Source organism: Mirounga leonina, unplaced genomic scaffold (genome assembly GCF_011800145.1).
Source record: "Mirounga leonina isolate KUSES-001 unplaced genomic scaffold, KU_Mleo_1.0 Mir_117, whole genome shotgun sequence".
Lineage (NCBI taxonomy): Eukaryota > Metazoa > Chordata > Mammalia > Carnivora > Phocidae > Mirounga > Mirounga leonina.
Window position 1 is genome coordinate 6,527,113 of NW_023270274.1, and position 15,773 is coordinate 6,542,885.

The following is a 15,773-nucleotide window of genomic DNA, read 5'->3' on the forward strand; positions in this document are numbered from 1 at the left end:
AGCTGCCAGGAAATTCGTGGGGAACGCCATATAAAGTGTCCTATTTTTATTGTAGGACTTGAATGTCCTGATGTGCACTGAGGATGTCTGATTATATACATCTATGGCATTTCCAAAACCTCCTTGACTATCCTTGTTCGTGGAGCAGTTAACATCCACACTTACTATTTCTTAGACTAGGAAACTTCTCCACTGAGTTAGCTATAAAATGGTGTCCTAGTAAGAAGAGCTGACTAATGTTATACTTACCCACCCTAAAAAAAGATCGGAAACATGGGCCCCAGGGCGAGTCCACACGTCAGAGTAGTATGACACAGCAGGTCATACAGTCCCAGTAAAAGTATGACAGCAAGTGCTCACACGCCTCCTCCCACTCTCTGTTTCCAGCGGAGGTGGGTATGATACAGCCATGGGCTTTGTTGAATTTAAAATATGTGTGAAGAGAACTAGCCATCAAGTTCTGCGTAGCTGAGCTGAGTTTGAGCCATTGGGTTGGCCAGAGCCTTGACTGGCCGCTGTGAGCCGCTAGCTCTTCCCCTTGTGGGTGGTCCTGTGAGGGGCGGGGGGTACGACAGCCAGTACTGTACCTGCTGAGCTCTGGGCATTGTGCTAGAGAAGCCAAGTTCACCCACTGAAGAGATGAGAAAGAGGGTCAGCAAGGCTAAGGTGGTTGCTCAAGATCGTAGCTCTTATAATGAAGCTGGTATTAGAAATGAATTAGATCTGGTTTACCTGAGTCCTGATTTCATGGGGAGCAAGGGTCAGCAACCCAAAAGGGCCAAATAATAAATATTGCAGGCTCGTGGGCCTAAAATATCACCATCTTTACCGCAACTACTCAGATGTGCCAGGGTGGCTTGAAAGCAGCCATAGACAATATGTAAATGACCAGGCATGATTGTGTTCTAATAAAACTTTATTTATAAAGACCGGTGGTGGCCCACGGGCCATGGTTTGCTGACCCCTGAGTTAGAGGAATCTTGAGACTTCAGTTCATTAGGGAAGAAAACATTGATCTCCCCTGAATTTGCTGCCTAGCTGTTGGGGATTGATTGCAACTGGGTGCTCAGCTGAAAATGTGTTTACAAACAGGAAATGCAGTGAAAACGCAGATCTAGGTTAAGATAACTCTGGCTAGTAAAGGTGAAACAGCCTATGTTTTCAATCCTTTCCAGAATGGAGAATTGTAAATTATAAATCATGGCTTTTGGGGGTGGGGCATGTCTCCATGAAGAGACATGGTAAGAGTAACTTTCAAATCTTGCGGCTCTCATGTAACAACTGAGAGCCCCTGTGGCAGTGGTGTGCATGGGGTGGTCACCGGTAGACCGGACGCTGTGACCGAGAGGTCAGCGTGTGTGCATTTCCCACCCCTCTGCAGCCCAGCCCCAGTCGGCGAGAGGACCGGCCCGTCAGCTTCTACCAGCTGGGCTCCAACCAGCTGCAGTCTAATGCTGCATCTTTGGCCAGAGATGCCGCCAGCCTGGCCAAGGACAAGCAGAGGAGCTTTGTGCCCAGCATCTTGCAGAACGAGACGTACGGCGCGATCCTCAGTGGCAGCCCGCCTCCCACCCAGCCTGCGGCCCCCAGCACTGCCAGCGCCCCCCCCACTACCCCCACGGAACGTTGCCAAAGGTACTGACCTGCTGTAGCTCCTGCCAGCGCATGAAGGGCATGATTTGGTTTTTGCTTTGGCAAGTTTATGGTTGCTTTGCTCCCTGCTAGATGACATTTGGGGTCTTTTTTTTTTTGTCTTAGAGTTGTTGGCCTCCTAAAGGAGCTCTTCATTCTTAGGGTTCTGGATGGTGATAGAGCATCTGACTTGATCCTTGTTCTGGGTAGAGGTGTGGCATCTGTGTCTCGTGGGGAGTGCGGGGACCCCACCCGGGCAGGCTTGAGGTGGGTGGCTCAGCTTGTGATGCTGGTCCTGTGACACTTTCCTGCAGACCTTCTTCCTGTTCCTTTTCTCTTTGCTTTTACCACTCACCCACCTTCATTCTTACCCGTTTCCTTTCGCCCAGTCCCCATTCAGCCAGCTTGTGGTGCCTGTGATTATTTTTTATCTCTGTGATCCCCATGAAACGAAGGATAAAAAGATGCTAATTTGGGGAAGGATACTCAACCTCATCGTAAAAATACAAAATAATCCCGTGGGTCCAACCAATGCCTTAAGGGCCAAAGCTTGCTCTGCTTACCTTAATCGCTTGGTCCCAACAGAATGAGTTGGACTCAACAGATGCTGGTTTTTATTTTTATGAAAATGGAAACTGAGGCCCCCAAAAGTTAAGTGATCGTCCCAGGACTGAAGGCCAGCTGGCCATTCTGCTCCTTGAAGGCAGGTCCGGCAAGTGGCCAGCGCAGCTCCTGGCCAGTGGCCTCCAGAGGGCATCCCATGGGAGGGGGGGACAGAGCCCCGCGGGGTGTGGTGTCTGGGCACGGTGGCTGCCTTGGGCTGCTGGTCCAGAAGGAGGTCCCACGGTGCAGTGGTGCTGTGTCTGCTCTCCGGGAGGGGGTGTGAGCGACGGTCGTGGCCTGGCTGTGGGAGTGAGCGCGGCAGCTGCCGTCAGCTGGCCCTGTGCCTCACCCCCCATGGGGCCCTGCCCCCAGCACCCAGGGGGATCCCTCAGGGAGGCCAGAGAAGGCTGACGGGGGCCTGTCGTCTAGGTCACTGAATCGCACCCCCAGGAGTGAGTCCCCGAGAGGAGAGCAGGTGCTACCCGGCAGGTCCCGGAAACAGTGGCCTCACCTCCCCGACAGAGCCCACGGCCCCTGCGTGCCCACACCCCAGGCAGTGCCGCCCCCAGGCTCGAGGGGGCGCTTCCTGCGCAGGAGAGAAGCTGCAAGACCAGGCCCCACAGCTGCCCTCCTCCCTGTCACCTCCTTGCCCTGGCTGGGAGGGGCCCATGGTCGGGTCCTCGTGGGGCCTCTTGTCTCCCCAGCCTCCTCCCGTATTCTGTGTGCGGGTATTAATTTTGTAAGGCCGGAGCTAAAATGGTTTGGTCACCTCCACCCCATTAATGGCTTTTACTGACTTGTGTGTCATGGGAGGATTTTATTTTGCTCTGTTGGGCATGTAAAAGGAAAACTTCATCTTTTTTTTTTTTTTTTGCTTTTGCTTTCCTAAAGTCTTAGAATGAGATGGTTTGGGATTTTTTCTGACTTCTTTCTTTCTTTCTTTTTTTTTTTTGGACTGTTCCTGTAGTTAGCTTCATGTCCTCCTTTGACGGTGTAGATTGTCCTTCTTCCCTGTAGCCCCCCAGAGAGTCCCTCTGGTTCTCAGTCTAGCCCACACCTGGCCCAGCAGGGAGTCCCCGCACAACAGACAGCAAAGGGAGTCAGCATTGCATGGCCCGCACCAGGGCAGACGTCGTCCACAGCCTGCATTCCTCCCCAGGCCTGGCCCCCTGTGTGGTTACCCCCTGTGCACGGAGCTCTGTGGGGGCAGAGATGGTGACGGAGGCTGTGCTGGCTCCCCTGTGTGTGTCAGCTGCGCCCCATGGGTGTCATGTGTGCTGACTTTTAGCCAGGAATGTTTGCAGGAGGTGGGGAGCCCGTCACCTGTTTCTGGTCTGCACCCTTCTCTCCTTGTGCTCTGAGAACAGGTGCTCCCCTGGGCCAGGCAGTGACACTCACACAGCCACGGGAGGACTTAGGGAGCGGGGAGAGGCAAGCAGACGTTCCAGAACCTGAGTGCAGGGCTCAGGACATGTCACGGTGGTTATTCGGTTTCCTCTTCAAACAGTATTTATATTTGAGAAAGAAAATCTGTAAGGTTATGAAAACCAGCTGGTAATTTTCCCAGAAGCATCCTTGGTCTGGTGTGTGTAAGTCTCTTTCGTCCAGATGCCAGAGACAAAAGTTTCTTAAAAAATGAGGATTCTGTTTGTGGTCTTAGCGCTGTTCTAGAAGGGTCATATTTACCATTTTCTGAGAGAGGGGATCAGTAATGCAGTGTTCTGTTTCTGTTTTTGTTCTGTGCGTGTGCGTGTGCGTGCATGTGCATGTGCGTGCGTGTGCATGTGCGTGCGTGTGCATGTGCGTGCGTGTGCAGTTCAGACAGCCTCCTCCGCTACTGCCCTGTGGAAGACAAACTCTGTAAGTGTGGACGGTGCAAGCAGGCAGCGATCTTCGTCAGATCCGCCAGCTATCCATCCACCGCTGCCCCCTCTCCGTGTGACATCTACCAGTACGTTTTCTCCTTTTTCCTTTCTTGCCAGTGGGCTCTTGGATCTGGATGGCTGGGGGGTGCTTTTGGCAGCCACGTGGGGAGAGCTGCGAAGCCGCATGCCCACAGGCAGAGGCTGCCAGGAGCCCAGCCCTGTGTGTCCCCCCCCCCACCACCCCTACCAACTCCTCCAGCCGCCCTCCCCAGCTGCAGACTCCTGTCTGTCCCGCATCCCGCCCGGGGGGGGCTCACACACTCTCCTCCTCTGTCTTCCCGAGCACCTGAGCAACATTCCTTCCTTTCATGCACCAGCCCAGGGCTTCATTTCCTCTGGCCATTTGGTGGTTCTCAGTATTTGGGCACAGTCATGTGGATGTGATCTGGTATGTGTTCTTCTTCAATGTCAACACGTGGGTGAAAGGCCCAGGGCCTAGGGGAGGGGGCTGGGGGGGAGGAATGTCTTTACTGGATCAGTGGGGCAAGCCCTGAGCCTGTCTCCTTCCTGCTCTGCGTGGGCTGTGGGAGGGAGGAGCTCCAGCCTGAGGGGCAGGCTTTGAGAGCACTGAGTTGTACCCAGGTTGTTCCTGCGATTTTTAACCTAAGCAGCAGCCCAGCTCCAGCTGCAGAAAGTGCCACGTGTGCGTGCGCTGGAGGCCCTGGAAGGTTCCGTGGGTGTCCCCCGTCCTGTCCTGAGCGTGGCTTCGGCCTCAACGAGGATGGGGCATGAGGACCCTGGGTATTTGGGAGCAGCATGAATGTTTGTTAGAGAGGGGGAAGCTGGTAAAGGAGCCAGGGGCTCAGGGCCCAGCTCCCTGTCTTACCAACTCTCTAACTTTTGGGGAAAGCACGTCACTTTGAGCCTCAGCCTCCGAGTCTGTAAATAAATAATAACCTCTTTGCCCTGCTCCCCTCAGAGATTGTGGAGCCTTTACAGAGTTAGTTCTTTACAGGCTGTCTCAGATTGACCTGCTGGAAGCCTGGGGAAATGGGTAGGACCCATGGGTCAGCTGAGGACCCAGCTCACCGGGGGTGGGACTGGGCCAAGACCCCAGCCCCAGCTTCAGCCTCCTGCTGCTGTCTCTCCAGGTCTCAAGGTGGCTTCCCCACAGAGGAAGATCCTCACAGGCTCATAGAAACGTTTTAATCCTAACTTGAGGCTTGGAAGGACTCCCTGCCAATACGGTTTTCTAAAAATCTACAATGAAAGGAGGGTGTTTTCCCTCTTGAAATCACCATTAGGAAAAAAAAAAAAGCCCTTACCAGAAGAGCCTCTGGTGAGAAGGCTGGGGATGTGACGAAGTCTGACCCTCTGTATTCCTCTCCTTTTCTCTTTTCACAGATCCCCTGGCTCCCACTCCGCCCCCTCCAGTAGCAAAAACGCCCAGTGTGATAGAAGCCTTGAGCCAGCAGAGCAAGCCGGCCCAGCCTGGGATCCCACTGAGCAAAGCCCCGCCCCCACCACCCAGCCGCCTCCCCCAGAAGAGGCCTGCTCCCGGGTAACCGTCTTCCAGCACCCCCCAGCAGGGCCTGGCCGAATTGCCATTCTTGCTTCTTGCATTCAAGGTTCCAAGTGCCAGTGGCCCCATTACTTCATCTGCTGAAATTTCTGTACAAACATTTGAAATCTCCACATAACATTAGAGCCCAGGTGTCACCTAAGTAATTCATCAGGGTCAAGTGTCTTAAAAATAACTTACCAAGAATTTTTAAACTGTAAAAATTTCACACAAATGTGTACCTTATATCCACATAATGAATTTAGACTTCTGTTTAGTACAGACATTGGGTTTTGGGAATTAAAGTCAAGATGCTAGGCCTCTAGGTTCAATTTGTTGCCCACTCACAAGGTTATCTTGCTTATATGCACCCTCTGCAGTGTGGGGCGTATATTTCCTACAAACTAGGATGTTCTCCTGCATCAACACGATACGGCCACACAGTCAGAAAATTAACAAATACACATGACTACCTTCCAAACCTCAGACCCCATTCAAGGTTTGCCATTTGTCCATAGAACATCCTTTACCAAGAGGGATCTAGTTCATGGTCTCAAGCTGGAAAATGGTTTCATTTAGTGGCAGTGATACTTAGAAGCCAAGATCTGAGTGCTTTGTGTGCTCATTGCTCTCGGAGGGTCGCTGCTCCCAGGCAGGCCCTCTGAGTGGTCAGGACCGGGGATACACACACGTATATGCCTAGGTGACCATCCGTGTAGATACACATTTATGAACACATTTATCTCTGTATTTCTATCTCGTCTTGAAATCCATGAGTTCACACTATCTCCCGTTGCAAACCATACCAAGACACAACCGTTTTATTATGCTCCCAGACTGTGTCAGGAATTTGGATTAGCACAGTGAGGATAGCTTGTCTTTTTCTCCACAATACCTGGGGCCCTAACTGAAAAGTCTCAGAGGCTGGGATGGTTCGACACAGAAAGTGACTCATAGGCGAAGGGCTCATAACCCCTCTCCACTCCGCGCGTCTGGTGGTTGGTGCTGGCTGTTGGCTGACGCTGTTGGCTGGAGTACTTACCGTACGAGGCCTCTCCGTGTGGTGAGGGCTTCCTCAAATCATGGTGGCTGGGCCAAGAACGAGTCCCAAGAAATAGGCACAGCCCTGGAGAATGTCACTGGTCAGGGTTGAGGTGGGGACGGTGCAGGAGCACAGAGTGGTCACAGACTCCAGATCTCGGGAAAGAATTTGGGGCAGTATTTTCAAAACACCACAGGGTTCATTCTCATCCTCTCCCTCTCTGTGCTCCTTACTCCCTTTTCCAGTGGTGAGAAATCTGGCTCCCATCCCTGCCTCCACCTTTCCTCTCCCTGCTGAGATCTGGGGTCCCCCATGGAGGTCTTCTTCACCCTGCTGGGGTGCTCTCACTGGCCCGCCAGGCAGCTGCCTGCCTTGCCCCCTCAGGCACACCCTGTCAGGCCTCCTGTCCCTGCTGAGGCCCTGACTCCCCAGGGCGGGTCTTTTTTCATCCATGCCACCAGGTAGATGATGGAGTCTTTCAGGATAGAAACGACATCCTTCAGGGCGCCTGGGTGGCTCAGTTGGTTAAGCCACTGCCTTCGGCTCAGGTCATGATCCTGGAGTCCCGGGATCGAGTCCCGCATCGGGCTCCCTGCTCGGCGGGGAGTCTGCTTCTCCCTCTGACCCTCCCCCCTCTCATGTGCTCTCTGTCTCTCTCATTCTCTCTGTCTCAAATAAATAAATAAAATCTTTAAAAAAAAAGAAAAAAAAAAAAAAGAAACTACATCCTTCAGTTCTTTATCTCCCGGGCCCAGGGTTACTTCCTGAGGGAGCGACTGGGTAGGGGCGCCTCTGGCCAGAACCAGTCCCAGGGCTCCACCTGGAGGCCGGGGCTGGAAATGCAGCTCTGTACAGCCGAGGGGCCGCGCTCTGCCACCTTCTAGCTTCCATTTCTCCATTGCTGGCTCGCTTTTTAAATCTGCCTTCTGGGAGATTTTCCTCATTGTATCTTCCAGTTCCTTTATTGAGCTTTTCATTTCCACTATCACATAATTTTCAAGTTAACAGTATCCTGTTTGTTTCATGGAATCGTTTTCTCTCATCTCAGATTATTAATGATGGGTTCGGGGCAGTGTTTTTGTTTATGTTAGCCTTTGCTTTTCTGAATAATTTGTTTCTTCCATGTCCATTGTCTTTGTTTTCACTTCTGTTATGTTAGAGCCTTTTTCCTATAAATCTGGTGTTCCCTGCCCAGAAGTTGGCACTTCAGCTGAGGCATTAAAACTGATCGCAGCCCTCATGCGCAGAGCTGCCAGGTGGGCTTGGCTGTAGAGAGTCTCACGGGGCACTTTCGCTGGGGAACCCTGAACTGGGGCCTTTTTTCTTGAACAACTCAGGTTCCTTAGCGAACAGTCTTTGTTTCTTGCCTGAAGGGATCCGGTTTTCTAGGAGTTGAATAAAGAAATAAAGTTAAGCTTTTACTTAGTCCCCCCCCTTTTTTTAAGAGAGGTGGGGCAGGGGCAGAAGGAGAGAGAGAATCTCAAGCAGACTCCACGCTGAGGGCAGAGCGCAACACGGGGCTCAATCTCACGATCCTGAAATCATGACCTGAGCCGAAATCAAGAGTCAGACGCTTCACCAACTGAGCCACCCAGGAGCCCTTAGTCCCCCTTTTTTAAAGATGCTCCCCAAAACCGCACTGGTGTACTCCCTAGTCCAGACATGCTCTATTCTACCCTCTCCAAGAATAGAAACTTCTGGTCTTCAGTGGGTTGAGGGAGGGTAGTTGCTACTCGGGGTTGGGCTGGGAATCCAGGGATTCAGTAGCTCCTTGAGCAGATTTTGGGTCCATCTGTGTTTACTGCCCTGCCTTACACCCCCCCGCAGGGGCTTATGAGCCTTGGGGGCTCAGAGCACAGATGGGGGTCCTTCAGGGCTTCCTCACTGTGCAAAGGGTCCCCCTCCGTAGGTGAGCGGCATGGTTAGGAGCCGTCCCTCCAGTGGCCACTTCCAAAATGTTTCCTCTTCAGGTTCTCTTGGTACTTTTTTGGTTTAAGTTTTTTCTAATCTTTTTCCTTGGGAGAAAATGGAAGTAAATGTATTTCAGTCTGCCTTTTTTTAACCAGAAGACTCTCAGCACTTTTTTAATACTGCTTTGTGAGATCTCTTTCTAAAACATAGTGTGTTACATCCTTGCCTTCCTGTTCTAAGTGGCACGTCCGCGGTCTCCATGGCTACTGAGTTATGCAGTAGGGGGGAACGCTCTCATGTCTACGCTGAGTGGCCGCAGGCTGTGCTTCTCTGGGTTCCTGCATCGGGGTCTGCGTCTTGCTTCAGCTTGCCCCCCTCTTCCCCTGTCGTAGCTGCAGACTTGCTCTTCCCGGGCTGTTCTCTCAGCTGCCAACTCCCGTTTGAGGTCCTAGATGAGAGCCGGTCGGCGTGCGGTGGCTCAGAACGGGGTGTTGCTGCCAGTGCCCGGGGTTGGGACGGCCTGGCTGGGTGTGTTTCATCTCTAGCACCGTCTTACCTGGTTTTACCTGCTTCTTGGGATCCTCTCCTCTCGTCTGACCAGAGGGAGAGGTGGGGAGGGGGCAGAGTAGATGATGCGAGGGTATCTCCAAGACCACTTTGGATGGGTGGAAGCCTGCCCTCGCCGCCTGGTGGGGTTCTGCTGTGAAAGAATATGCTGGTGGGCCTCTTGGTAGAGGAAGCACCCACCCTGGTCTTACCCTGGGTGTACATCTGGGATTTTACACGGGCTCTCTTAGAGCAGGCCTGATCAGCCCCACGCCTATTTTTGTAGGGCCCACAAGCTAAGATGGTTTTTGGTTTTTACATGGTTGAAAAAACCAAAAGAAGTCTCTGTCATGACACGCGACAATCTTGTGAAATTCAGATTCCAGTGCCCGCACATACAGCGCATGGGGCATGGCCCCGCTCGGGTTTCTGCGTTCCCCGTGGCGAGTGCCGTGTGGCAGCACGAGATTTCGTACACAAGGCCTGGAATATGTACCGCCTGGCCCTTTAGAAAAAGGGTTCGCTGACTGGTGTCTTCAAGAATCAGGCCTTTCCTGGGGGCCTTCCTTAGTTGGGGGTGACTGAAGGCAAAGGGGGGCAGTATGATGACTTCTGTCCTGACATTGATGGAAATCACACGGCGAGACCTGTCAGGTGGGTGGGGCCTTCACTTGGTAGGTGTTGTTAGTTTCTTGAAAGTATCGTAAACTCAGTGCAATGTTTTCTTCACCTTCGGTCTGAGCACAGATGGCTCCCTTGGAAGGAGGGGGTGAGGTGGGGGTTGAGAAGGTGCCTGTGGGGCCTCAGGCACCAGTAAATCTACTTTCCCCTTCTTTTAGGGCTGACAAGTCGACCCCACTGATGAACAAAGGCCAGCCGAGAGGACCTGGTAATTCTTTCATTTGGCCCCGGGGCTTACTGCTGCTTCCGCGGGGCAGCGTGGGAGAGGTTTGGGCTGCAGCTGCGCCCCTGCCTTCCACGGAGCCTCTCCTGCTCCCGCTCCCAGGCTGCTCTGTACTGTGTCCTGCCTCCCTGTCCCCTTCGGGTGGGGCCGGGCAGGGACCTAGAAATCTGCAGAGGAGCTGGCAACACCTGTCCCGCTCCGTGACACTCACATGCCTTGCACGTTGGACAGAGGCTGCATGGAAGTCACAGCTGCTTGGGCCTTTGAGGGACTTTTCCCTCCACAGACCCGGAAATCTCTGGAAACCTGCCCTTCAGACATGATGCTGTGGCAATTATATTAAGTGTTTATAACTCATTGGTTATGCCTGAGGGCATATTGTGACGTTGATTCATTTTGGCCCTACAGGAGTGGATCTCTCTGGAACAGAAGCTCTGGGTCCTCTGTCCAACACTGCCGTCCTGCAGCCCCCAGCCCCCATGCCCAGGAAGTCACAGACAGTAAGTGGAAGAGCCCCTCCTTTCCTGCCTCTTTGCTCGGGCCGGCAGCGAGCAGGAGACTCTCCAAGGAAACAGGTCTTCCCCTCTTCCCCTTGGGGGCGGATGGGAGGCCTCTTCCTGGATCTGGGCAGGACACAACCCCAGAGCTCTCCAGCCGGTGGGCTCAGCGCCCTCAGCACGGCTCCAGGACGGACTTACTTACCAGGCTGCCTTACTCCTAGCTCTCTGCACTCAGCTGGGATGGCTTAGCTTTTCCCTGGGCCTCCCGGAAGTCCCCCAGCCCCTGAGCTACACCGATCCGCCTATCTTGACACCTGTGGGCTTCCGAGCCTGTGGTCCGGACCCCTGGGACCAGTTGGAAACAAAGTGGCCCCCTTCTCTGTCCCAGGAGCTGACACCTCCCTGCCACACTAACCTCTGACCCTTCCTCTTCTCAATACAGACCAAGTTAAAGCCCAAGCGGGTCAAAGCTCTCTATAACTGTGTGGCTGACAACCCAGACGAGCTGACGTTCTCCGAGGGGGATGTGATTATCGTGGATGGGGAGGAGGACCAAGAGTGGTGGGTGAGTCGGGGGCCTGGGCCCGGGCTGTGCCTGGGAGGGGTGGAGCTGAATCCTTGCCCACGTGACCTGCGAGGCCTGCTCCCGGGTCAGGGCCTCTGCCTGTGCATCCTCGGGACTGCTGGCCGTTCTGTTCCCTCAGACGTCTCTGCCAGGGACACCCACTTCTGTGTGGGCCTCACTTATCCCCCCGGGGTGGGGGGTTCTCTCACATTAGGGTGCAGACCACTTGGGCTGCAGTTTCCAGAGTGCACTTCAGGGTCTGAAATGAGGCTTTGAGTTTAGAGGTGGTACTGTCGTCCCCCACATCGCCGATTTGGTGGAGGGAGGCATACAGAAAGCTGACCTAGGGGGCAGAGTCCCTGGCTGTCGGCCTTGGTCCTGAAACGAGCCGTGACATCCAGGTGGGGGCTGGAATGGCGTGAACGTGGTGTTTCGCTGGGTGGCCCTAAGAACCCAGACTGAGCACTTAACAGACTTGGTGACGTTATGTCACTAAGCTTTAGTCCCCTCGTCTGTGAGAGGGAAGTCACCTCAGCACCACAGGAGAGAGGATACGGAAGGCCCCCAGTAAGAGGCTGTATTAACAACGAGGACAGCGGGCCTTGCGTGGGAGGCTGGTAGTGTTTGCACGCAGCAGACACCAAGGGCCCAGGCCTGGAGGTCGAGCTCGGGGGTCGCTCTGCTCTGTCGAGTGCAAGGCACATCAGGTGGTGCCCCTGGCAGAGGGAGCCTGATGAACTCAGTGCCCTGCCTCGTTCCCCTCACGGGAATCGGGTGTCCGTTAGCCAGAGCTCCCTCTTCTGTCGGCCTAGCCACACCCAGCAGCCAGGCAGGAAAGGGGGTGCCGCTTGTGGTTCTGGTTCCGGCAGGTGTGCGCCCACAGTGGGCGGACCTGAGCTTACTCCCTCCCCGACTGCCCCCCGTGCCCCGAGAGCTGAAGCAGGTCTGGCTTTCACGCTTGTGGACAACGCGGCGTGAGGCGGGGCTCCAGCCTGGCAGTGGGCTCAGCCATCTGGAACATACTAAGGTGCACAGAAGGAAATGCTGCCCATAAACTCAGCAGCGCCCCCCCATCTTACCAGGTGTATTACAGAGATTTTCTTTTTGACTTTTTAAGGATTTTTTTTTTTTATTATTTATTTGACAGAGAGAGATAGCAAGAGCAGGAACACAAGCAGGGGGAGTGGGAGAGGGAGAAGCAGGCTTCCCGTGGAGCAGGGAGCCCACTGCGGGGCTCGATCCCAGGACCCTGGGATCATGACCTGAGCCGAAGGCAGACGCCTAACGACTGAGCCACCCAGGCGCCCCTTCTTTTTGACTTTTACTTACCTACCTAATTTACATTTTTGAGATCATATTCGGTGTATAACTTACATAATTTACCCAGGGTGAAAATCAGTGGATCCCTTCAAGCCTTTCGTAAATGCTTGACTACATTTAGAGCCCACTCAGGCGTTTGCCCCTTTCTGTGACTTTGCAACTCACAGACTTCTGACGCTCGGTTTCTCCATTAAAGAAAAAAGAGGCAAGTGGGGGGCAGGAGTCGGACAGCTGTCCTGCCATCCCCACCCCCCACCGCCCCGGACGCCAGGACCCCGGCGCGTGCGCTTCCGGGCAGACACCTGGCCCGCCTGCCCGAGCGCTCCCTGACAGTGGGCGGCCACCGCACTTGGCCCTTGAACAACGTGGGTGTGGGGTGTTTTCTGGTAAACACAGGATAGCACTTAAATGTACTTTTTCTTCCTTGCGATTTTCTTCACATAGAACACAGTATGTTCTGTGTACAGTATGTGCAATATACAGAATATGTGTTAGCCGACTGCTCATGTTATCTGTAAGGCTTCTGGTCAACAGTAGGCTATTAGTAGTTAAGATTTTGGGGAGTCAGGAGCTAGACGCAGATTTTCAACTGCAGGGGGTGGGGGTGGCACTTCGAACTTCCAGGTGGTCAAGGGTCAGCTATATTTGAAACACGAGTGAAAGAAAAAAGGGAAAACAGTTCAGATGTCTTACCCAGGTCATTCTTTCTCAGAAGAAATTGTTCTGAACAAATTTCTTTTTTCCAAATGCTATAGCATTGTCCTTCGAAGTTTCTAACATTTAGAATTTTTATAACCACCTAAACTTTTATTCATTTCAGATTGGCCATATTGACGGAGATCCCAGTCGCAAAGGAGCATTTCCCGTATCATTTGTGCACTTTATTGCTGACTGAATTGCTACTGAACAAAGACACTCCTTTTAACAGTTGTTATGTTCCTGTTTGTTATTGGTACCAAAACTCTTGCCAGATGACCAGTTTCATGAAATATATTGTCCGGTAGCCCACTTTCTCTAACTCCGCTCTTCTGTTTTACAAACTCAAAGGCAACTTGTATGTATAAATGAATTGTTTTTATAATTTGTGGTTTTCATGAAATACTGCCATACTTTTATTAGGGAAAAAACGAAATTTCCTAGAAGGTGAACTGAAAAGTTATTTTAACTCGACGTGATCAAGGTCGTCAATCTACAGAATTAGCTGAACCTAAAAGTATTTGAGTATTAGAAAGAAATTCTTCCAGCCTTTCCTTGGCCTGCTTCTAGAGTCGGTGACCCTTTAGTGCAAGTTTTTAGGAAGTTGGTAAACTTGCTTTAGAAGTAGCCCAGCCCTGGACTTTCTAGATAAAATGCTATCAGTTCACCTTTAAAGACTTTTTTTTTTTTTAAGATACATTTAAAGATTTCCTTTGGAATCCACCCAAGGTTTAGTTAAAGCAACTTGGAAATTTACACCTTAGCATTGTACTTTTCCAGCCCTAATTTGTGAGGTTGCAACTCTCATTGTATTCTGCATGTGCGTGTAGCCTGTTGTGAACAATCCTACCTAGCAAAACTACCCATGGTTTATTACGGCATATGGTAATAGATAATTCAGTTCCACGTTCTATAAACCTGCATTTCCTGAATTTGGTTAAAAACTAAGGATGATGGATTGCAAAAACAGTTCTTTACACTAGTTGATATGCTTTAGGTGTTTCGGATTCGCCTTCTCGACCCTCCTCGGTCACGCAGCTAGAGCACTGTGGTGCAGACCCCACGGTTAACACTGCTGTTTCCCACTGAGTGTACCACTGCCTTCCCTCTCCAGCTCCCGGGAATGTTTACTCAACTTAGTGTCTTGTACTTATATACTATACCAACAGGAACGGTATTACACTGTCTTGAACGCGAAGCTGTCCATTTGTTTGTAATCAAGAGCATATCAGAAATCTGTAGGTCCCAGGTAATAAAATACTCCCGAGCAGACATCCCCATTTCACGACCAAAGTCCATCACGTCATTCTTAAACGGAAGCTCCTGGGGGTGGGGGGGTTAGGTTGTGTGTGATAAAATCAGAATTCATTAGTTTCACGAACTTGACTGTCATACCTCTATTTAGTAATTGTGAGCCTAAGATTCGTAATAGGAATATTGGACATTTTGGCACTCTTTGAGAATAAGTAGGCCTATAATGCCCACTCGGATTTCTACCGGAAGTGAAGGGATAAGTGTAGGTCTGGGCTTGGAAAGCGAGGCAGCGATCCTTTCATCCATGGTGGCGCTGGTACATTTGACTGGAGCAGCCCATCTTTACTAGGCAAGACTCTTCTAAGTGCAGAGCCTTTTTTTTTTTTTTTTTAATTGCATTGTACTTTTTGTTGCTATTATAAAGGAAAACAGAACAAACTGGAATGTTTTATGATGTTGTATGGCAATTGCTTTTTAAAGCCTTTCAAAGTTCCGGGTAAAAATGTGTCAGATTTTTTTTTTTTTAAAAGCACTACATCTGTTTTCACTAATTGTTAATTTCTGTTGTTTGAACCCTTCATTTAGTTAATTCCCTCACAGATTTAAAAAAGTAAACAGATATACTTTGCACGGTGCACTTCTTATGTATATTTTAACAAAGTCCTCTTGCATCTGTGTTTTATAATCAGCCTTTTGACTACTTGGTGCCAGATATCTAAGGAATTAAAGTTGAGTCTCACCAACATTTAAACACCAGTCCCAAACTAATCTGTCAGGTTCCCTGGTACATAAATATCTTGGAAATATTTTTTCCAGCTGACAATTTGGTGGTGCTGTTGTGCAGTAATTAGTATTACTCTTGCCAGAGGAGAAATTATATTAACTTCCCCACTAAACATCCTTTCCTAGTTATTTGCTCTTTGCAAATTAAAAAACAACTGAGAGGAAGGAAAACATTGTAGATAACTATTTATATTTAAAGTTTACGTTTCATGAACTTAGCTTCAGGATCCCGGCATTTTGCATGCCATTTTCCATCAGATTTGACTTCTAGAGATGAGGACTCCAACATGTGCACAGACTCCTAGGTCCTGTGTGATCTGCTACGGGGTGGAGAGCATAAATATGCAGCTCGGAATGCTGTTTGAGATGTATGATACTCGATTCGTTCACTTGATTACTTCGATCTAGTTGCAGCGCAACTGTGTATATTGTATAACCTAAATCGATTCTTATTTTCATTGTCCTTGATGCAGTGATTTATAATTAGAGCATGTTCAGTAAGTTGACTCTTCCTGTTAACTAGTCATTTGACTGGAAAGAAATAAAATACTTTTAAATGGACATAAGTGTTATTTGTAATGTTTTTAATCC

General features: G+C 51.0%; 1 protein-coding gene across 1 annotated transcript in view; it reads left to right on the plus strand.

Moving 5' to 3' along the window:
• The window catches only part of LOC118007274 (arf-GAP with SH3 domain, ANK repeat and PH domain-containing protein 2-like), a 119,253-nt gene extending 105,573 nt beyond the window's left edge, over positions 1–13,680 (plus strand). Inside the window, 7 exon segments of the mRNA XM_035000258.1 lie at positions 1,382–1,603; positions 1,605–1,635; positions 5,505–5,661; positions 10,000–10,049; positions 10,473–10,564; positions 11,007–11,129; positions 13,270–13,680. Of these exon segments, the coding sequence (XP_034856149.1) occupies positions 1,382–1,603; positions 1,605–1,635; positions 5,505–5,661; positions 10,000–10,049; positions 10,473–10,564; positions 11,007–11,129; positions 13,270–13,344 (750 nt within the window). The 3' untranslated portion in view covers positions 13,345–13,680.
• Positions 13,681–15,773: the final 2,093 nt, after the last annotated feature.